This window comes from Peromyscus eremicus, chromosome 6 (assembly GCF_949786415.1).
Source record: "Peromyscus eremicus chromosome 6, PerEre_H2_v1, whole genome shotgun sequence".
Taxonomy (NCBI): Eukaryota; Metazoa; Chordata; class Mammalia; order Rodentia; family Cricetidae; genus Peromyscus; species Peromyscus eremicus.
In genome coordinates, this window is record NC_081421.1 from 12,888,547 (window position 1) to 12,912,338 (window position 23,792).

Genomic DNA, 23,792 nt, shown 5'->3' on the forward strand with positions numbered 1-23,792 from the left:
AAACCTAGTAGACTGGTTTCACAGTTGTTTTCAATTTGTGTCAGAAGTATTTAAAAAGCAGTTATTTCACAATTACCATCTTATTACACACGCATCATCATCCATAGTCCCTTGGCACAAAAAGTGAAACCCTGTATACCCTCCTAGGTACAGTTTTGACGTGACAGAACCGAAAGAAAGCTAAGGAGATGGAGAAGAGAGAGAAGAAAAGGCAACACTGTAGCTAGAGTTTTCCTGCCTGGCCCACAGTCAGGACAAATCTCTATCACCTGCCAGTCCCACAGCCTCAGACCCGACCAAGTAAACACAGAGACTTATATTGGTTACAAACTGTATGGCCGTGGCAGACTTCTTGCTAACTGTTCTTATAGCTTAAATTAATCCATTTCCATTAATCTATACCTTGCCACGTGGCTCGTGGCTTACCGGCATCTTCACATGCTGTTTCTCATCATGGCGGGTGGCAGTGTCTCTCTGACTCAGCCTTCCACTTCCCAGCTTTATTCTCCTCCTTGTCCCGCCTACACTTCCTGCCTAGCCAATGGCCAATCAGTGTTTTATTTATTGACTAATTAGCAACACATTTGCCATACAGAACATCCCACAGCACAACACTCTAAAATTTCTTTGAGGCCAAGAAACATCTGACGGTAGTAAGAAAGTCCTTGTGTTTTTGTTTGTTTGTCTGAGATAGGACCTTACTATACAGCCCTGTCGTCCTTGAATTTATTATCGCCCCTGCCTCAGCTTCCTAAATACTGGGATTCTAGGCATGGGCCGCCATGCCTGGCTGTGTCGGATTTTCTAAGAATGCTAGGTAGACACTGGACTTAGTGTCTTTTGGAACGTTATTATTAGGATATGAATAGCCTAACTCTGAGATTTCTCTGAAAGCCCATCGCTATGGGGTCTGCACCTGTCACTTTGTCCCTTCCCTGTAAAGGGCAAAGACAGGACTTCAATGTCCAACAGTAAGACACTGACTGAGTTTCAAGTGTGAGTCTGAACTATTTAGAGAGATGGTGAGCTAAGTTTACCTCCAATATTCACCTGGAAATGAAAAAGAAGACAGCATTTTATTTTTTAAAAATGCAATGCCTCTTCAACATGGACATTGTAGTGTACATGTACCACAGCAAACGGCCCATCTTTAAGATCTGCTGTCTGCTTTGTATTTTTACACCACTTTTTGTTCTCATGGCTATCTGACTCCCAGAAAGCACCACCAGATCAAATTTTAAGTGGAAAAAGTTCCCTGTATTAAAATCCCAAGTCTTAGTGTGTTCTGTTTGAAAACCTGAGGTGATCAATGGCTACATTCATCATAATGATCAGTATTAGAAACAGCTTGGGATTTGAGGGGATATCCAGAAATTTAAGACATTTAATAGATACATTTTTAGAAATGCTGAACACATACATTGGCACACAGGCAGTCTAAGACAGAAGACAGTCTTAACTAATTTGACTCGGTGTTGTTAAGAGGGGAGATATTTCAAACCGTTCTCTACATTTCAAGATCCACAATTTCCTTCTCTTACTTGGAAACTGAAATTAAAGCCCAGGAGTCACTGGTGATGTAAAGAGTGGGTGTCTGTCACCAATGCCTTGATGAGACTCTCTTAAACAGTATTTTTTTATAAGACCAAATGGCTCAGGGCGCACTGATATGCTTTGTAGTTTTAAGCTGGAAGGCTCATGTTCAAAGGAGGGAAAATGCAGAGATGAACTTTAGATCAACTTTAGATAGCCTGCCTTCCAACAGACATAATCCTTGAAGGAGAAACTACCCAGGGCTGGGAAGTGTGGGGATATTGAGCCTGTGGGAAGTCCACCGGGGTAGATGGTAATAATAAATGTAGATTTACTGTATTTTTCTTTTCTTCCATACACTAAAGTCTCATGGCCAAAGAAAACCTGTGTCTAGTCAGTCTTCTGTACTAGTGAAGCTCAAGTAAACTGCTGTCAGTTAAAGTGCTCCTTCCCTCTCCCTTTGGGAAAATCCAGTACAGACTGACGCTTATTTGTAAGACAAAAATTAGTATTTTATAAAAGAAGTTACCCTAGGACAGTGTTAACCTGTTTTTTTTTTTTCAGTGTTTTAAAAAGGCTTTTATTTTCTAATTTTGTGTGTGTGTGTGTGTGTGTGTGTGTGTGTGTGCGCGCGCGCGCGCGCGCGTGCGTGCTGAGAGCTGAACTCAGGTCTCTTCCAGTGAGGTATTTGCTCATTACCTCTGAGCCATCTCTCCAGCCCTCTTCCAGTGTTTTTAATATGACTTGGTAGAGGTGATATAAAAATGTATGTGTACCAGAATGTCCTTCAACGAGAAGAAAAAAAGCAATGGAAACTTATGGATGATTAAAAATATGTATCCCAATCCAAAATAAAGTTTATCACAAAGAGTAAAGAGAGTCAAATAAATATAAATTAACTTTGACTTTCATCCTTCCCATCTTCCTCTTCAGTGAGGTATCTACTAAAATACTTAAAACTAATGCAAAGGCTTTTGATTTGCTAAGAAACCAGAACACAGATATTGCAAATTTAGATACTGACTAATATGCAAAACAAAAACAATGCATTTTTCTTAACTGTGATGTTCAAAAATCCCAATGCAATAATAATGTTTTTAGTACACAGATGCTCTGAGGCCTGACAGGTGAGGGTCCCTCGCAGTACAGAACTGACTGATTATACAACCTGTCATCTCTTCAATTTTATGATTCCTTCACCAGGAATAAGTCAGCATGAGTTCGAAGAAAGACAAACAATGAGTTGAATATGATCCCCAAATAAACATCTATTAATTTTTATTAAAGAGTTTACATTATTTAAAACTATTCAATAAATTAGCATGGTATACCAAAATGGCAATAAATTAGCAATCTTGTCTCCGTATTTTGATCAAGTATCTGCTCAGATGTCTCATATAATACTACATGACTGGATGTACCAGCCTAACAGCACTGCATCTCAATATTTAACAAGATAAGTTCAATACTGTAAAGGGACTAAGCTGAGCCTGATCTCTCTATGTTGATTTCGGCCATTCTGACACTGTCCCATGGTTCGTTCATTTGTACATCCTATAAACAGCTACAATGTTAATCCGAAGAACAATTTAAATGCCATTTCAATGGCGATTTCTGTGACTGAGTCATGAAAACAGACATACAGTTCCTGAGGTTTTGGGTGAAGGAAGAGCCTCCTGCAAAAAGAAAAAACGTGGTCATTTCAGAAATTAAAGGTGATAAAAACCTTTTCCCTTTGTTTTCTTTCTGTTTTGGGGGAAACCAATAATAACCTGAAAAAACAAAAAACAAACAAAATACCTACCACCACCATCACCACCAAAAACGCATGAATCCAAGTCTACAGAAAATAGAACACAGCTCGTTTTCTAAATAATGTATGTCCTAATTTTTAGTGTTATTGCCCTAGAGTGTAAAAACTCCTCTTTAATCAATGCACATCACCAAACCCCTCAGTTTTGAATATTAAACCTGCTTATTATTATCATCTAGGCAATACTTCCTATATCATTTTAAGCACAGTAGACATGAAGTATTTTATTTTCACTTACATTTAAACTGCTATTATTATTAAAACATAAAAATGGCAACTCGCCGGGCGGTGGTGGCGCACGCCTTTAATCCCAGCACTCGGGAGGCAGAGCCAGGCGGATCTCTGTGAGTTCGAGGCCAGCCTGGGCTACCAAGTGAGTCCCAGGAAAGGCGCAAAGCTACACAGAGAAACCCTGTCTCGAAAAAAACAAAACAAAACAAAACAAAACAAAAAAATGGCAACTCATTTGCAGACAGAATTGGATTAGCACTGTGTTTGTATGTGTGCTTGAGTGTCCATGCACACCAAGGTGTGTGCATGCACAGGTGAACAGAAAGCCTTAGGCATTGGCTCTAGTCTTTCACCTTATTTGAGAACTCTGTTGTCTACTGCTGCAAACCTCGAGCTTTCTGAGCTTCTCCTGTCTGCCTCCTATCTCTCCAGAGCAGCACTGGAACTACTGATGTGCTCTGCTGTGTCTGGTTTTACACAGGCTCTGGGGATTTGAACTTGGATCTTCACACTTGCATGACAAGTACTTTACCCACTGAATTACCTCCCCACTGTTGTGGAATAACCTTTTTCAAACTGAGAAGATTTGTCACTAGGCCTGGTTTAATAAAAACCTGAACGGCCAATAGCTAGGCAGGATTTTGGGGGCAGAGAGGATGCTGGGAAGAAGAAGAGAGGAGATGCAGGAAGAACCCAGATAGATGCAGAATGAGTCAGACACAAAAATGGGATAGAGGTAAAAGCCATGTGATAGAACACAGATTAGTAAAAATATGGGTTAATTTAAGTTGTAAGAGCTAATTAGTAATAAGCCTAAACCATCAGCCAAGCTTTCATAATTACTAAAAACTCTTTGTGTAGTTATTTGGGAGCTGGCAAGCAGGACAGAAAAATCTGCCTATATTCCACCTAACATTAAAATTTTGTTTGGTTTTTCTAAAGAACGAAATTTTTCATACAGAGCCAGGTATGGTGGGACACACTTGTAATTGTAAGAACTCTGGAGGCTGAGGCAGCAGGATCATGGGTTTGCGGCCATCCTTGTTGAGATTCAGTCTCAAAAAGAAAAGAAGTTAAATCTATTTCTCTTCAGTACAATGTACATAAACTGAACAGTTTATTTGGGGATGGTTCTGTCTGACATCCTTTAAAGCTCTCTTAAGTACTCTGTTCCCTAATGGGACTATCTGGTTCTTCTCTCCCTTGTTCTGAATGTGCACCTGGGTGTGCACCTACCTAGCAGCACCTGTAGGCTATGTCCAGATAAATTATAGTAACACAGCTCTGATGGCATTATACAATCACATTCAGGATGATATTCTCAAACCTAGTTAATTACATCACAAGAGAGCTTAAAACCAGAGTCCTACTCCCAGACTCTGACTCAGTGGGTCTAGGCACAGGTGCAGGAAGCTCAGGATTCCACAATTGATTTGGTGGTTCTCAATTCCATGGACCAGTGGCTAGGCTATTGATCTGTATCATTTGTAAAGTGCCTATCACATAGCCTAGAACTACCTGGTAGGTGTCCAACAACTATAGTCCTACCAAACTGTGTCTTTTCCTCTATACTCTTTACCCCAGCCTCAAGAACTTTCTGTTGTTCAGCCCTTCCCTTAAAAATTCAGTTCCTTAGCTAGGAACCAGAGGCTCTCAGCAACAGGTTTAACTGAAGATTTCTAGCGCAGTCACTCAGTTTAATTTTGTGTGGGTCATTCACGTACATCCCGTCAACACATCTCGCTGTCATGCCTGATGACTGCCTTTGTGTGGACCGTTGTTCATCCACCCCATTTCCTTAACCTAGAAGGCTCATTCCAAAGACAATTCATTTTTTAAACAGGATCAAATGAACTTTCAATGTGCCTTGCTTTTTAATCTTTGCTTGGATTTTTTTCTCTTCAGAATTCCTGTGTTTGGTCAAGTCTATTGTCGGTGCATGCATCTACATATACACATAAATATGTAGATATATGTTAGTATTGTATCTATAAATACAGAGTGAGTGTACGTATTTCATATTTCTTCTACAAGATGTGAAGCTGGGAGGTGATGACTGTATTTTTGCCTCTGTGTTCTCTATGCTACTCACTCATCCATCCACACTGCTTGCCTCACTCCATCTAATACACCTTTATATTTTATCAAGTTGCTATTGAGTGCCAGGTGCTACAACAGACATCAACAGTGGGGGAGACATGGAAGAACCCCGATTTCATGAGGCTGGCACTCTGGTGAGGGGAATGGCAATAAGCAAACACACACACACACACACACACACACACACACACACACACACACAAAAACAGAAGGAGGTGGCACTGAAAATGACTGGTGCCACTTCGCAGGGCAAGGAAGCTCTGCGTGGGTCCTCCGTAGAGCACAACCTGTCAGTGTTGATGGATGTAAAGGGGGAAACTCCCACACAGAAGAAAAGGCAGGAACAGCTGCCCAGTGCCAATGAAGCTGGCCCACAGTGGACAGACAGAGTAACCCAGACAGGTGGGTCTTGAAGGAGTGTGTGAAAAAGTAAAGAATAAGAAGGAAGAGGGGAAGAAAGGAGAGACAAAAGAAAAGAAAGATGTGGGGGAAAGGGAAAGAAATGTGGGGTCAATGTCCTCTTAGTGATTTGGGAAGGTCTCCGAGAAGCCTTGCTCCTGATCATCCATCCATCCATCCATCCTTTTATCAAACCCCTCCCCCATTATCCTCTCTTATCTCCAACGGAAGGACACAAGGGAGGTATTTAGAGGGTAAAAACCTCCCAAAACAAAAAAATCAAACTCGAAAATACATTAAAAGACGTTAGCTTGATTACAATCCCAGGCCAATGATTAAAGATATCAGTTACCTCTGCTACTTTGCCTCACATTTCTCATCTTTCATTTGATGTGCACACACTTCCCTCACACTTACCCCACCACCCAGTAAGCCATAATCGGTGGTGCTTTTTTCTGATCAGTCCAGTTTTCAGGTGAACATTCAAACAGGACGCCATGCTCTATCACAGGGGTCAGAGAAGCCACTGAATCTGCAGACTCCGAACCCTCTGCACCACGTAGTGCTTTCTTTTTCTGAAAATGAACAGTAGTTATGAGTACTGACTAGTACGCAGTGTTAGTTTAAAATGTTTGGACCTGGGAATGTAGCTCAGGGATAGAATGCTTGCTCAGCATACACAGAACCCAGAAGAAAGATAAAATGGTTTCACATAAATATCTGAAGATGCTAATGACGGCTGACTCTGGTTCTAAGTGTCTACAATGCTATTTTTCCTGTTAACCTGCAGAAAATTCCTGTTCTTCTTCAATTCTTGATTTAAACATTATCTCCTAAGGTAGATTACAAGCTTTCCCCCAAGCAGAGAGCAAATATTATCCCCTCCCCTTCCCCTTACCTCTTCACCCCCTGTCTCTAAGACAGGTTCTCACACCATAGCCCTGGTTGACCTGGAGCTGGTCTCAAACCTGTGGCTCTCTTACTGTCTCTTGTTCCGGAGTGGTTGGATTACAGACATGCGTCATCACATTTGGTCTATTTTTTAAAGATTTGTGTGTGTCCACATGTGTGTCCATGCCAGTGAGTACCCACAGTGGCTGTGTCCCTCTGTCAGAAGCTGCGCTCTTCAGACAGCCACACAACCTTTCCCTCTTCATTAAAAACTTGCTTGTCAAGATCAGGGGAGCTTGTACCACTCAGCCTATGACTGAATTCCTCTTGACATTTACTCTACTGGATTTGATACTGGTATTTGTCAGTTCATTTAGCTCCTTCACTGGGAGACGGGCTTGGGGGGGAGGATTTAGTTTGTTTTCTTTCCTAGCATCTAGAATAGTGTCTGATGCAGAGTAGGTGCCTTAATAAAGTTAGTTTAGGCATCACATGTGTGCAGGTGCTTATGGAGTCCGGAGGGCATCAGATCCCTTGGAGCTGGAGTTACAGGAGGCTGTGAGCTGCCTACTGTGGTGCTGGGAACCAAACCCCAGGACCTCTACCAGAGCGTTAAGTGTCCTAACTGCTGACCCACCTTTTCAGTCCTTCTTCCGTTTTCTGAGACAGGGTTTTATGTAGCCCAGGCTAGCCTCAAACTTTCTACGAGGCTGGAGATTGCTTTTGAATTTCTCATCCTCCTGCTTCCGCCTCTGGGATGTTGGGATTACAGATGTGCACCCACTGTACAGGTTTATTCAGAGTAGGACATGGAACCCAGGGCTTCCTGGATGTTAGATAAGCATTATGCCAACAAAGCTGCAGTCCTAGCCATAAAGCTCTGAATATTTTTCCATAACAAGAGATCAATACCAATTTTCCTGTCACCACAAGAATCCAATTGATCTTTTAATTATATATAAAATTACTATTTAAGAACGGCGTGCCACATTAAATGAAATCTCATCCTGGATTGAAGCACTAGCCATCGATTAACAAATGGTTAAAAGACAAATATCAGATATGAATGGCTAGCTGATATCATAAACTACCATTCTGCACTTTGCTGTGGAAAAGCCAGGTCCACCATTTCCACAGGTAAGATTCCAGACCACGGAGCTCAGTATAACTGAGTTAAATGAAACACTGCTGGTCATGTTGATTAAAGAAAACAGACAGTGGGTATTGGCGGGAAACTATACTTAAATACTTACCTCTTCCTTCAGTGTCTGTTGGAAAAGTGCACGGATAGAGAGACAACACTGATGGAAATTCTTAATTAGCTGAGTGTGGACGGAACCGCCTAGCTGAGCCACCTCTTCATGGGTGGGGGTGATGAAGATGCCCTGCACTGTTTCCAAGGCAACATAGTGGAAGAGTGTATTATCAGGACCAGAGGTCAACCTTGAAAAAGAGAGAGAAGGAAATTTAAGCACAGTTAGAAGAATTATTTCATTTTGAATTTGGCAGCATCCTCACAAGACTATGTGAAATACTATTAGCAGTACAATTATGGACAGAAAGCTGAGCCAAGCGGTTAACTCCCTGTCCTTGACTAAAGCACATGCTCGGCTATTCTTAATTCCCTAATGGAGACTAACAGTACCAGCCATGGAAGGATAAACACAAATTCATTGGCAAGTAACTTAAATTGTCTCTTCACTAAACAACCAATTGGCTCAGCCCTCTTTTTCCATGGTTCGTAAGAATAACTGAGCTCATGTTTGGCCTAAATTTCAACAAGCCATAAAAATGGTATCAGTTTAGAGTAGGGCACATACAATATTATCTCCTACCAAACTAAACATGTTGAAATCAGCATCACTAAACTTCCTTGCATGGCAACAATACTGATGAGCCTGAATAAATATAAAATGATTAGCAGTCACAAAGGTAGATTAACATCCTTATCACGATGCCAACAGTTGATAGTATTCCACACTACTACAACCTTCTTCTCACACTCTGGATTAGCATCCTTATCACAGTGCCAACAGTTGATAGTATTCCACACTACTACAACCTTCTTCTCACACTCTGGATTATCATCCTTATCACGGTGCCAACAGTTGATAGTATTCTACACTACTACAACCTTCTTCTCACACTCTGGGTTAACATCCTTATCACGGTGCCAACAGCTGATAGTATTCCACACTCTCAACCTTCTTCTGACACTCTGTTTACCGCTCTAGAGGTGCTGGGACCTGGGAGAGTGGGTCTAAATGAGGCCGACTACAGTCTCATGTAATAGCCAACTTTATTCAGAGCATCAGACAATTTATACTCTAAGGGTTAAGAGGGGTCACATGAGTAAAGTATACAATCACAAGGGTAAGGTGCACATGGTAGACATGCCGCATGTATCGAGCAAGCTACATGTGGCAGAAACATGTTTTTCTATAGAGGCATGTAAATAAATTACAATAGCCAGCTGTAATGAATAAAATGATGTAAACTCACTCCTAGCTGCTACACCTAAACATGCATGAAAGCATGTTTCAAGAACAATTCCATGTTTTGAAGAAACTGAGGTCACAAGACTCTTGTCTTGGTTTCTTGGCATTTTTCTCACAAGCACACAGAATTCTCACATGACTCTATTCTTGGACCATGTTCCAACAATATTCACTGTTTTCAGCTTTTCTTTTCTTTCCAATATCTTCCTTCCATATGTAATATCAGATAGGTCAGCAGAACCTATAAAGAATGTTTATGTTTCCCCAAAGGAAGAAGAATTAAAAGAGTAACAAAAAGCAAGAAAGAATAACAGCTACCATGAATGTCTTCTACGTGACAGTGTGTGCTTGAAAGTACCTTAATTTCAGTTTTCATAAGGATCATGCATGACAATAAAAGTTATTCTGTTCCTCTTAACCATGGGGAAGTAGTGTCCTGGGATGGACTGGGGTGAACCTGACTCAGCTGCACAGCCAAGTAGGGCCTGGTGACTTTGCAGCCTGCTTTCTCTGTATCCAGTCTTTTCTTCTCCAGTGCTGAGTTTCAGGAGATGGGAGGCCAAAGCAATAAAGCCAGGGAGGAAAACAGGGACCTTCATGCAAAATGGTATTATGGAGGCAGAGGTAGGCGGGGATTGTAGAAATACAGAGTAGATATGACTTTGCCATTGAACAAAACGCTTGGTGTAGAAGATTAAAAATCATATATTTACAATGGTGTGTGCATACAAGTTAGAGCAACAGAGTGCATTTATCTAATAACATGCTTTTAAAATGAAGCTTCCACATCGGTAATGAATAAGTTATCCATCTCTGGCATCTTTTAAATAAGAAACTCTGTGATTTATACATGTGGATTTACGTAAGCTATTAAACTTGAAAGTTTCCTTTTACTAGATACAATATCAAAACAATGTATGCATTTAAAAAATATGGTATGGCAGTAATGAAATTACCTCAAATTTTGAACTTATTTGCTAAATGGGAGACTACGGTTTTTAAAGGGGTTTCAGCTTACTAAAGAAGGTTGTATTCAAATTTATTTGTTTAACAATTTTGAACTATTAAAAATTAAGCATGTAGCCAGGCGGTGGTGGCACACGCCTTTAATCTCAGCACTCGGGAGGCATCTCTGTGAGTTCGAGGCCACCCTGGTCTACAGAGTGAGTCCAGGATAGGCTCCAAAGCTACACAAAGAAACCCTGTCTCGAAAAAACAAAAAAACAAAACCAAAAAAAAAATTAAACATGTATAGAGGTATTAAATGTTAACACATTAGATTTTCAGAGCACTATTTTAATAAGATAAGTTTTCTTCCTTTTGCCCTAACTTTAGAAAAAAAAGTATTTCCTGGCAACTGCTATTTACACACTTGCACTTAGAAAATACTTGTCACTTAGACGGTGGTGGTTATGCACACACGTATGTGACTTCTACTTCTACATGTCTTATTGCTTAAGTGCAATTGATTTTATCAGGTGGTCCCACATATGACATCAACATAAATATCAGGCAAGAAGATTCAGGCAGATCAGGTAGCTAGCCACATAATCAATATAAAAGAGGTGCTTGTGAGGCTACAGTTGGCTCGGCCAGTAAAGTGCTTGCTTGCAAGCATGAAGACCAGAGTTCGAACCCCAGAACCCATGAAAAAAACCTGGGCATGGTGGTGCACATTTGCAGCTTCAGCTGTGGGAAGGCAGAGACCGTGGAGACCCAGGGCTCATTAGCAAGCCGGCCTAGCATGCTTAACTCCAGGCCAGTGAGAGACCGTGTCTCAAAAGACAAGCTAGGGAGCTCCTGAGGAATGACAATCAAGGTTATCCTCTAGCTTCCACGTACCAGTACACACACACTCACACACACACACATACACACACACACACACACACACGTGCGCACACACATACACACACACACACACACACACATACACACGCGGTGACTGTATAACACTTCATAAGGTAATTATACACTCCTTCTTCATTCAGGTCTTTTTACTTCAGAATTTCTTACTCAACATAAGTTTGAGTGTTATCTATTTGTTCAAGACCAGTTTCTAGGAGCCAGAGTCTGAGAGCGAGACTCAAGAAGAAGTTAGTGGGACGTCTTCTATGGAACTGCAGCAGAGGGTCGAGTGACAGAAGCACTCTACAGAGAAGCTGAACTGTGCCGCAGTTGCTAAAGGTACCACCCACCACCTGGAACCGGAAGCGTGGATGGCCTTTCACAGCCGTCTTGAATTTAGGCGAATGGCCAACCCTTTGTTCTCTAGAACTGAGCGTTCTGAGCTGTCTGCCAGTAGCAGCTATCACTTACAGGCACTGGGCTGGGCATAACCAGGCATCTACTAGAGTCTAAAATTAGTCTTTAAACTCAAATTTAGAAAATAGACATCCAAAAAGTACATTGTCTGTGGGAGAGGGGTACAGAGCAACTTTCACGTTTTGAAATACCACTTTTGGTGTTTTCTTTAGAATACAAATATGTTCATTTCCCCAAATGTGTAAATGAAACATTACAGAAACACCATAGATATTACCTCATATCTGTGAGTTATATCACAATTACGCTTGTTGAATGGTCTCTGCCCTTTCTCACTGTAAAGCCCCTCCACGACAATGAGTTCAAGTGAAAAGGCAAGCTAGAAGGCTCTTACTTCATTGTGTTATAGACTTCCACTTCTTTTTCTGAAAGCTCTTTTTTCGAATTTCCCAAATGAAATGGATTTGGAAGTGTCGATTTCTTTCTAGCGAGCTGGAAGATAAGTAGGTCAGTTTGTATCTAAGAATAGGATCAAAGAACAGAAATGACTCAGAAATTCAAAACCTTCTAAGAGCGCTATTTTTGTGATGCATGCTTCCATTAAATACTTTTTATGCCAATCTGCATCTCTTGGCTTATTCTTTATTAAGGAGTATTCCAAGGTCAAGTCAGGAGGTCATGGTGAAAACTCCCTACCAGTTCCATTATCAAATGTATATGCACGTGTATGTGTCTCTCTTCCTGCAGTCTGGACACCAAGGTCACAGATATGTGCCTGACTCATGATAGCTGACTAGAGCTTGAGTATACATAATTTACCCAAATCCTCTTGGTCTCTGTTACCTACTAATTTTACCAACTGAGATAATAGGTTATAGCTAGGGTGCAAGCACTTCCTAATACATTCTATTCATGGCTCCAATGCATCCCACTGTTTGTGTATAAGCGAGAGAATATCTGTGCTTGTGCACAACACACCACTCAGAAACACGGAGCCCATTTTCAGATTCAAGCTTCCTTCTGTCGTGTCTGGCATCACCTTCATCCACTTGATAGCAAGTTTCCAAACTGTCTGGGGAGACCCCAGCATCACAGGAGTAAGTGCAAAGCTCCCAAGGGTGATGATGATGCTAACAGCTGTTTGGGTATTTTATAGTACGTATGGAAAAGGCAGATAAAAGTCATACCCTCAAGTATGAACAACCTCTGTGCTTCAGTCACAGTTTTTTGTTTTGTTTTGTTTTTGTTTTTTTACGGAGCTGAGGACCAAAACTAGGGCCTTGCAAGCGCTTTACCACTGAGCTAAATCCCCAACCCAATCACAGTTTTAATGTTTGTGACACTCCTAAATGTAGATTTAAAACCTTAGCTATTACAAATAGGCGTCTCTTCTTCATTCTGATCATTTGTGCCTGTTAACTATTTTACTGGCTACTTCGAGCGACACTGAAACCGCCCCACAGCTGGGATGTTCTGTCATCCCTGTCAACACAGGAGAAAGACCAATGCATGCAGGCCAGGGGTTGAAGCTTCTCTACCTGGAAGCATTGTGGCATGAACATCCTAGATGCCAAGGGCTCATGTGATGACACTTGGTATTTCTTTCTCTTTTCAGTTCTAAGTCTTTGGTTTTCCAGCAATGACTACAACACCCACCATTTCTAATAAGGAACATTCTCCCAACTGAAAAAAAAACCCAAAATTCCCAGCAGTTATGGATCACAATGCAGACACCTGGATGAACACACACCTTAAGCAAGCCCATGCTGTCCTCTGAACCATCAGATTCTCTTTGCTTCCGTACTGCATCTGGGGTAGTGTGTGGGCTAGGACCAACACTTTCTCCACCTTCACCAGGCTCACATCCTCCACTGCTCCGGGAGGGACTGGGTTTCCGTGCCTTGAAGGAATAGTCACTGAAAAAGGTTCTTCTGCATGTTGGAGAGGTCGCTGTCTTGGTGGACCCCTGCAGTCTACTGAGGATGGGTGAAGTGGTCAAACTATCTGCCTTTTCACGCGGTGCAGCAAGGAACCAGTCAGCACAGGACAGGCAGGGCCCCAGAGATGAGGCCAGCTGCTCCTCGATGCGGGAGTCTACTCCTTCCAGCTGATGAAGAGTTGTTCTGGCCTGATCTACATAGATACAATCTGGACCAGGATTCCCAGTAGCTTTAGATGTACAGCCTCCGGTTTCTAACAGCACACACAGCATATAATGTCGCTGCAAGGGAAGGTTGGTACAGGTTCAGCTGCCATGAAAATACTTAATATAGTCCATATGTACAAGTTTGTCCTAAAGGCATATGAGCATTTGCAAAAATTCAATGAGTACCGAAAATCTCTCTCTCCTCTGTTTTCACCATCATCAAAGCTTCTTGACCTCAAGTGGAAACACTTTCACACTGCTTTATTTTGATAAAGCATCAATTGACCATCAATCAATTCTCTTAGTCCACAGAATTTCCAAAGAAAACTTTCAAATAGCCTCAATTATCACCACCATCATTTCAAACAGAATTTATGTATAGGCCAGGCTGCCTTCAAACTCAAACTTGGAATCCTCTTGCCTCATAGCCTTCCAAGTGCTGGGATTTTAGGGATCATCACTATGCAGGGCTCAAATACATATTGTTCCATGTTTTCCAGAACAAGCCAAAGGAAAAAAACCACTACAGAAAGGGGAACAAAACATCCACAGACCCTGCTAAAATTGTACAGTGGATTTTACTAATATTTCTTCATGAGTATTAAATAGATATAAAAGAAAGGAAATAGAGGGGCACATACTATTTTCTTGAATACAAGTAATTAACATATCCATGCTTGTAAATGAGCATGTTTGTTTGTTTATTTAAGCAAGTAGATTTTAAAAGTATAAAATAAAATTCAAGAAAGACATTCATCACTCACCAATCCGACAATTAGTAAAAAATATCTCCCTTCGGGTTCCTGGAAGACCTCGGAGTCTGCATCTGCAGGAGGCTGGAGGTGGTGCCGTGGGAAGACTTCTCTCCATATTATCAGCTGGCCAATCCTTTGCTTTGCTGCTAAAGGCAGCAGGCAGTAGTGGCGGCAGTACGCGGCAATCTCAACAACATCATCCTTCGGTAGATGGCTGCACACCAAATAACCCTGGGATTTAACCACCAAGAGCCAAAGCCAGCTAGTAACATAAATCAATGATCTGCATTTCTAAGAGTTTTATAAACACTGCAAGAGTAGACTTCAAATAATGCAGTTCCAGAGGGAGTAAGCTAAGATCTGGTAAAATCCATACTTTTTCTGAGGCGAACTGCAGATCAAGTTTGACGACTTCAGACAAGGCTTTGGACAAAGAAGATCACCTCAAGTGGGATCCCTGTGAAAGCTTGGTAAAACCAGGACTAGAAAGGAAGCAGGGGCCAAGGTCAGCACAGATTTGCTCTTTTCTGTGTACCTCCTGTGGCAATGAATCTATGTTAAGTATGTTATTTACTGTTTTTAAAGATATTTTTAAGTTAAATACTTAAACTGACGCAATTCTTAATGCTTTATGTGGAAGTAGTTACTCAATGCCACAAGATGCACTATATGATGTCACTTCTGAAGAAGAGGTTAAAAGAGCAAGACCATCACTGCAAAGGGAAATTAAGAATATACTGCTGGAGAGAGCTCAAGGGTAAAGGCACTGGCCACCAGCCTGATGGCCTGAGTTCGATCTTGGGAGCTCCATATGGTCGAAGGAGAGAACAACTCCTTCAGGTTGTCCTTTGACCTGCACATATGCTCTGCGGCTCATGCACACACACACTAAATGCATGCCATTTTTAAAAATTCTGAAAAAAAGAACATATTGCTCTTCTCTTTTATATGCTTTATTCTTTTAAGTACTTTTTCACTTCTACACATTTGGAAATGCCTTAGTATACGGTAAAACATAAATATTTATGGTATTTACAAATCTCTGAGGTGTTATTTCCAGTCCATAGTCTTGTGCCTACACACAGAAGCCAAGTGGTAACATTTCTTTCATGTGTGTAAAAGTTTGAGAAAATTTACTTTCGGTCTATGTATATAACAGTTGGGTATTGATAAATATTTCAAGCTTCAACTTACCTTGTAAAACAGAGAAGACCCCAAAATTGTGTACAGCCGTCTCATGTCATAGTAATCTTCGGACTGGGGAGAAATTCACAGTTGATTTATAATGTGGTACTTATTTATTTAAGTTTATGCAAAAGATAAAAATATTCTAGCTAAGCTACAATAATTGAAGTAGAGATTATATTATTATATTTGTTAGAAATAACTTTGTGTGTGTGTATGTGTTTCGAGATAGGGTTTCTCTGTATAGCCCTAGCTGTCCTGGAACTCACTTTGTAGACCGACCAGGCTGGCCTCAAACTCATAGAGATTCACCTACTTCTGACTCTGAGTGCTGGGATTAAAGGCATGCACCACCATCGCCCTAGAAACAACTTGCTATGGTACCTTTGACATGAAAATGCTAGAGGACTGGGGTGAAAGACCAATGTGTTTACTTGTCTAATAGCTTTACTTGTGGTCCTACAACCATAGAACACAGCATTTGCTCTTCCATGAGGGACTCTGAAAATGAGTGTTATGACAAGAAAGCTCCTATTTAAGCCACAATATCCAATATTACCATGCACTACTTTTGAAAGCACAATTTAGCACAACTTATTTGTAGGCAAGTGAATGATATTTAAAAATCAGAACACACACATTATTCAAGTAATCCCACCTCTGGGGATCTATAAGATAACTGAGTGACCTTTAATCCCAGCACTCGGGAGGCAGAGCCAGGCGGATCTCTGTGAGTTCGAGGCCAGCCTGGGCTACCAAGTGAGTTCCAGGAAAAGGCGCAAAGCTACACAGAGAAACCCTGTCTCAAAAAGCAAAAAAAAAAAAAAAAAAAAAAAAAGATAACTGAGTGAATCGAGACATTTTTGTATAAGTCAATAGTGAATTATTTGGAATACAAATTAGAGATAATGCCACATTCAGCAATGGAGGAAAGATCAGCTACGTTTGATGTGTCAAAGAACAGCACAGGCATTAGAATAATACAGGCATAAAAGTTACTGCATTGCTCAGCAGAAATGGCAAGTTCTAGAACAAAACACCCCTACATCTGATTTTTGCTGAACGGTGTGCACTCTCCCACAACTATATGCAATATATATATATATCCATACATGTGGGGTTTCGTGTAGGAATGTAAGGGTACAGAAAAGTCTAGAAAGATCCATTCCAGCTCTTAGAGCAGTTACTCTTGGGGTGCCACTGGGAAAGGATGAAGAGAACCATTTGTCTTTGCCTCTTCCTGTAACATGCATCTGTTAATTTTATCCTGAACGTAGAGGAAAAGAAAAATCAGAAATAACCCAAGTATCTTTGAAACTGTGTTATATCATATGATGCACCACTACTCAGAAATAAGAGGACCAAACAGAACTGGGCATGGTGGCACATGCCTGTGTGGCCAGAGCTTAGGAGGCTAAGGCAGAAGCTGGAAGGCAGAAAACAGTAGCCTCAGCTACGTTTTTCTTAAGAGAGATCTTAAGAAAATATAAAGCCGTAATGCCAATGTTGAAAGATTTCTTCTCATCTAATACACAGCCGTCAGCACTATATTTCCTTAATTGTCTCACAAATGTCTACTCACTTAGATATTTATGTACTTAGAGAAAGGGCCTTACTATGTAACCCAGGTTGGCCTTAACTTGAGATTCAACTGCCTCTGCCTCTGCCTCTTTAGTGCTGGGATTAAAGGAGTGTGCCACCATGCCCCACCTCACTGATATTTTGAAAAAACCTGTTTGAATGAGAAGCCAAGGAAGACGGTACAGTGAACTTGGTTCACACAGCTGTCTCTTCAAAGCCTCTTTCGAGGTCTTTCTCCTCTTGTCTCTGTCTCCATCTTTCTGTGATTTATTTGTTGGAGAAATAGCCTATGTTTCCAGTCTAGATTTAACTGATTGTAACTTCCCTTCTACAAATGCAGTCACTTAGTTTACTTAGTGGTGTTAGATGATATAATCCCTCACTCAGGTATTTCACGGGTGTTTTGTGTGCTTCCACACCACAAAACGTGTTCTGTGTCGACCTGCAATTGCAGAATCACGTGGGACGTGAGCCTCTAGGCATGTTGGGGGATTATCTTGGGTATCTTAATTGACCTGGGGCGACCCATCTTAACAGTGGGGAGGACCACTTCTTATGCTGGGATCCTGGACTGTATAAATGGAAGATGGACGTCAACAGAGTATGTTATCACAACAAAAGGTAAAGAAGCCAAGGCAGTTCCCGACCGTGTATTGCCCGTTGCCTTCTTTATCTCGGCGTGCTCGGTCGCCTTGATATGTGTGTGCTTCAGAGAGGAAGTATAAATGTCTGCTTCTTCCCACTTACCACCAGTTTGCACAAAATGACTTGGTTCCCCTTCTTTCAAAGCATTATATGAACTTACAGACTTCAACACTCTGGATGCATTTCAGTATGCTGAGTCATCTTCTGATGACATCGTCAGCCCCAAGATGCATTACTTGCATCAGTTTTGAAAGTTCTGGAACCTTCCATGTCTCTGAGGAGCTGTTTATACACAGTGGCTTGAGTGTTAATAATAATATTTATTGTTTACCTGTTGGTCTTTTCATTGGGGAGACCAAAGAAACAGAAATTTTTAAAAAGTTGAAAGTCCCACCGAAAAGTTCCAAATTTAGTTTGGACTTACAGTGTTCTCAGATCATCACACTGTCTCCATCTCTGTCCTCACGAAGTCCTAGTGTTAGTTAGCTAATCAATGTCTAAGCCTCATAACGCACATGGTGCAGCCAGTATTTTCAGATGAATAGAAAGTCCTGGGGCAAGTAGACATTTGCCAGTGTCAAAACCGAGGCCGAATGCTCCCAGGCCTCTTGCCAGACACCCAGACTAACTGACTACAAACTGAGAGTTCAGCGCTGCACCTCAGCGGATACCCTCCTCCTCTTACCAGTTCTTCGAAGTCTGCGGCCTCTAGGTCACTCAGCGCTGTGTCCAACTCCACCTACGTGAACACAATGAGAAGCACTCAGAACTGCCCAAAGGACTGGACAAGTGTCCTTCTCTGTCACACTACTCAAGGAATGTCTCAAAATGGAACATGCTGTTTTTAAGCTTTGCAAATATAAAACACTGACTTATTTAGTTTAACACATGGACTTTTTATTAAAAGTTGCTGGAAAATGGTTAAAAAAAAACCCTTCTGATCAACACAAAACAATTTATGAGATTAAAAAAACTGCTTTCTTGTTTTAAGTTAGTTTTTTTTAACTTGTTAGACTAAGCAAAATGAGAATCATTATTAATGTGGTCAACCTACTTCAGGTTGTTTTTCCCACTTCCTATTATTTTTGATCAGCTGGATTCTTGAAAAATACCAACATTCTTTCTTGTCTCTCTCCTGGAAACAATGTTTTGAATAATGCGTTGCCAATTATCATTCAGATGAAAACATGAAGGCCAGAGTTCCCCTGGGATCTGGCACAGTTTAACTTCCCCACAGAGTTATTAGACAAAAATCTTTTACATAGGATTTGGCTTTGTTTCCATGGAAATTGCTGGAACTTTTCCTTGAAGCATTCATAATTTAAAAAGAGTTAAAATTAACCTGTAATGCATAAATGTGTATACATATAAAAAATAGTTACTTAACTATGTAGCATACACACTATGTGTAAATAAGGGCTCCCCCTGCTTTTTTCTCTTTTTTTCCTTAAAGGCTAAGGTATTCTCTGCAGGGCTGTGTCTCACACTGTGTTGTACTGAGACAACAAAAGCTCCTGAGACATTAGTCATGCCTTTCAACACTTTTCACAGTGTGACTTATTACTCATTTGTGACCCGCATTTTCCTGCACCTAGCAAATACTTTGTATTCTCCCATTTGGTGAGAACTTTTACCTGGTGAAAAACTGTCAGACAAAGGGAACGAACACTTGTAATTTTTGATCTCAGACTGTTCCCTGAATTTTGCTCTGTTTGGTCTCGGGGCTGATGTTACACTAACATAACTAACTTCCTGTAGAAAAGAGGTAGAACATTGTTGCTCTAACAAGGCCAGTATGCCCGAAGAAAGCAGGGTTGAAAAAACTCTCACACACCTGGAAAGAAAACCAGAGGGAAACCTCATCATATACTAAACTCGGAACAAATTAAGTTATTTCCAAATTAAAACCAAATACTTCCACTGAACGTTTGCCAACTGCAAGTTGCCTCACGACTATGTTTTAAACCCGGGTTTTTATGGGATTAAATTCCTTACTTTTTTTTTTTTTTTTTTTTTTTGGTTTTTCGAGACAGGGTTTCTCTGTGTAGCTTTGCGCCTTTCCTGGGACTCACTTGGTAGCCCAGGCTGGCCTCGAACTCACAGAGATCCGCCTGGCTCTGCCTCCCGAGTGCTGGGATTAAAGGCGTGCGCCACCACCGCCCGGCAAATTCCTTACTATTTTCATTAGAAGATATGTTGTCAATAAAAGCGACTATTCTAAGACAGTGAAAAATCTCAAAGAAAAGAAGAAAAAATTCTTTGAGCTTATTGGTAACATAAAAACTTTGGGGATTCTGATTTCTGGTTACACATATAGAAAGTCTGTACTTAGTCCAAACAAGCCAAAAGCTGAACAGAACAAAAAGTCAACTCTTCCGTGTCTGAAGAAGGGCAAGAACACAGCAAACTGCTAGCCTCAAGACAGACAGACAGACAGAATGACAGACATGGAGACGCAGTCAGGCACTCACAACTGCATAACAGACTCACGAGCTGAAACCCCCAACATAGGAAAACCTGCACTACAGTTGGCAAGTTGCCAGAGGCTCCATGTGGGTAATTCCCACAGTTGAAAACTCCATGGAAACCCAGGCTGTTGGGTCCTCCAAGCTTTTGTGAGTTTTCCCACCAGCAGCCAAACCAGGTTGCCACAGTAAATGCCCTTCTGACACTAGGAAGGAAAGGGAACCAACCGCTGAGCCATACTCTAGAGCACTGGGCTCCTTAACAAAGCCTGCCCTATGGAGAAACTAGTTAACTGCAGCACGACCCCATGGGATGCCACAGACCTGGGGGTGAACAGTCAGCAATAAATAGCCTTCCTCACTGCAGAGGAGGACCATGCAACCTCCTACGCAGGAGGAGGGAGATGTCAAACCCCAGCTCATGCTAGCTTGATGCAGCTTAACACATACACAAAACATCAACAAAGTACTAAGAAGGTCTGGCAATATGGCTCAGCAGGTAAAGGTACTTGGTGCCAAGCTTAGGAACCTGAGTTCCCAATCCCTAGAACCCAATGGAGGAGGAAAAGAACCTACTCCCACAAGTTGTCTTCTGACCTCCACAAGCACACCCTGGTACTTACTTATGTGCGGAAGTAACTCACTGAGATCACATATCATGACCAAAGTGGTTTCACTCCAGGAATTTAAGGTTGGTTTAACATACAGCCCAATAAGTGAGATCCATCACATAAAGAGACTCAAAGACAGAAATCACATGATCATCTCATTAGCTACAGAAAAGGCCTCTTTTTTTTTTTTTTGGTTTTTCGAGACAGGGTTTCTCTGTGTAGTTTTGGTGCCTGTCCTGGATCTCGCTCTGTAGACTAGGCTGGCCTCAAATTCACAGAGATCCACCTGGCTCTGCCTCCCGAGTGCTGGGATTAAAGGTGTGCGCCACCACTGCCCAGCAGAAGAGGCCTTTGATAAAGTTCAACATTCTTTCCTAATAAAAACACTGAAGCAATTAGGAATAGAAGGGACATACCTCAACTACATACAACAAACTTAAGTGGGGAAAATGGAAAATTCTTTTGCAATTAGGAATGAGGCAAGGGTGCCCATTTTTACTATTCTTATTTTCGAAGTATTATCTAGAGAAGTAAGACCAGAGAAAGAAATAAAAGGTTTCCACACAGGAAAGAAATCAGTTGAGTACCCCTATCTGCAAGTGACATGATTCTGTACTTAAAAAGACCCCAATGATTCTACCACAAAGTGCTTAAAAATGATGAGCCACCTCCAGCAAAGTGCAGGATGGAAAACTAACAGGCACAGAGCAAAGACTCTACAATAGTCAATGGCCAAGAAGGAAAACTAACCAAGGAGGGGGAGCCTTCTACAACGAAAACATGGAGACCCAAAAGAAACGAACAGAAGAAGGCCTTAGAACACAGAGTTCCCATGCTCATACTTGTATTGCTTTGACTTAGAGCCATTTTGGTGGGTCATACATGTCTAGGAAGTTAATGATTTCTTCTAGAGTCTCCAGCTTTTTGGAATATGGGATTCCAAAGAATTTCCTAATTGTCCTCTGGATTTATGAGAATTTGTAACATTCTACTTTTCATCTCAATTTGTTAATTTTGATCTTTTCTCTCTTTAGTAAGCTTTACTAGTAGTGTTTTGCTGACCTTGTTTGTCTCTTCAGGTATTTCTACTGCTTCCTTTGTGCCTTCCTGAAGCTCTTTTCTTTCTGTTTTCAGAAGGGAGTCTGTTCTGTTACCAGATTACAAAAAGCCAGCTCCAGTCCACCATCTAACCCAGAAAGTCAATATAAGCTATAGACATTACCCCTAAAATCATTATTATCTCTACAGTCAGGTAGAGGAGCTGATGGTAGAAGGGTGGACTATATATGTGAAGACCACGTTTCTTCAAAAAACAATTATGAACCAGGGACAGGAGCCTGGGGTGACTCTTGGCCAGGAAGCCAGCTCTCACTGGTGCCCTCTGATTACAAAGGGCCCTGGGGGACTTGTGCCTCTCCTGGGATAACAGACCCCCAGAGGGTGTGAAACAGACTTTGGAGCCAGGGTCCTTCTATCTTAAAGGCAACATTATCTAGTTACTTTCTGTGCTGGAAAGTTCTGTTTTCTCAGGAAAGCACTGGTGATTTCAGAAAATGAGGCTGGGGATACAGCTCAGTGGCAGAAGGCTTGACCGCCCTTCAGGGTTCTCAGGCTTAAGTTCCAGGACTAGAAAAAGAAAAGAAAATGGTCACTGCAGTCTGAGACTGGCACGTCACAGAACCAAGGACAAAAGAAAAGACCAGAGGGCAAAGTGTCCTCGACATGTGAGCTGATACCCAACTCCCTCCAAGAACAGACTGTGTAACGGAACCTTCACAGCTGTAACTGTGGTTACCGTGAGAATTACCACTTCCCCATCTCATCCTGCCATATTGATTAAATGACCAGCAGTAAAGGTCTATGTTGAAAGGCTTCACAAAGAACAGAATCTCCAGTAGGTTTTTCCAGTAACACAGTCTGGTTTCCTCATGAGGATGCAATGTCACCTCATTGAATACCAAGAAAATGCTCTAAGTGAAGGAATTACATGGAGGCCGCACTGATGCTTTCTGAAGTAATCTTGTCAAATGTGTCAAGTTGTAAGTGGTGGACAATCATGAAGTCCCACTGAAAACACCTAACCATCACAAGGCCTGTGCTGCTAAGCTAGCTACGGAACAACCCGCAAGATAAAACACGCGTGTTCGTGGAAAAGGACTGGAGATATGGCTCTGGAGTCGAACACGTGCTTAGGAGACAAGAGGCCCAGGCTTCAACCCCCAGCACCAGAAACAAAACAAAACCTTATTATTTTGCTGTCAGTGGGTCTTGTATTCTTATAAAGATTGTCTGCTCATGTAGACCACCAAACAATCTGTTTAGTCTTTTACATTCCACAGCTGCTCCTCTGTCCCAGAAGAAACCTTTAATCCTGACAGAAACATAAAGCTAACCTGTGCTATAAAATAACAGTCACCAAACTGCCAAGGAAGACGTACAACTTAGATTTCTGAAAAGAATCCTGAGTTTGGAAAGCTTAAATATAAAATGCAATGAGAGAACCAACTTCTATTTTTAAAGGGTCATTGGTTGAAGTTTATGTCACTAGATCTTGTGTTTCAGCAGCTTCTTCACTTGTTACCTATAATACTGAAGCACACACACACACACACACACACACACACACACACTCATACATACATACATACATACATACATATACACACACATACAC

General features: G+C 41.4%; 1 protein-coding gene across 2 annotated transcripts in view; it reads right to left on the bottom strand.

Annotated features, from left to right (window-relative positions):
- Window positions 1-2,182: 2,182 nt before the first annotated feature.
- The window catches only part of Intu (inturned planar cell polarity protein), a 73,342-nt gene continuing 51,732 nt past the window's right edge, over window positions 2,183-23,792 (bottom strand). For both annotated transcript variants that reach the window (XM_059265182.1, XM_059265181.1), the window contains exons 9-16: window positions 18,728-18,781; window positions 15,826-15,888; window positions 14,641-14,862; window positions 13,481-13,951; window positions 12,125-12,222; window positions 8,221-8,410; window positions 6,494-6,651; window positions 2,183-3,209 (exon numbers count right to left, since the gene is read on the bottom strand). In XM_059265182.1, the coding sequence (XP_059121165.1) occupies window positions 3,098-3,209; window positions 6,494-6,651; window positions 8,221-8,410; window positions 12,125-12,222; window positions 13,481-13,951; window positions 14,641-14,862; window positions 15,826-15,888; window positions 18,728-18,781 (1,368 nt within the window). In that variant the 3' untranslated portion in view covers window positions 2,183-3,097. The remainder of the gene's footprint in view (window positions 3,210-6,493; window positions 6,652-8,220; window positions 8,411-12,124; window positions 12,223-13,480; window positions 13,952-14,640; window positions 14,863-15,825; window positions 15,889-18,727; window positions 18,782-23,792) is intronic.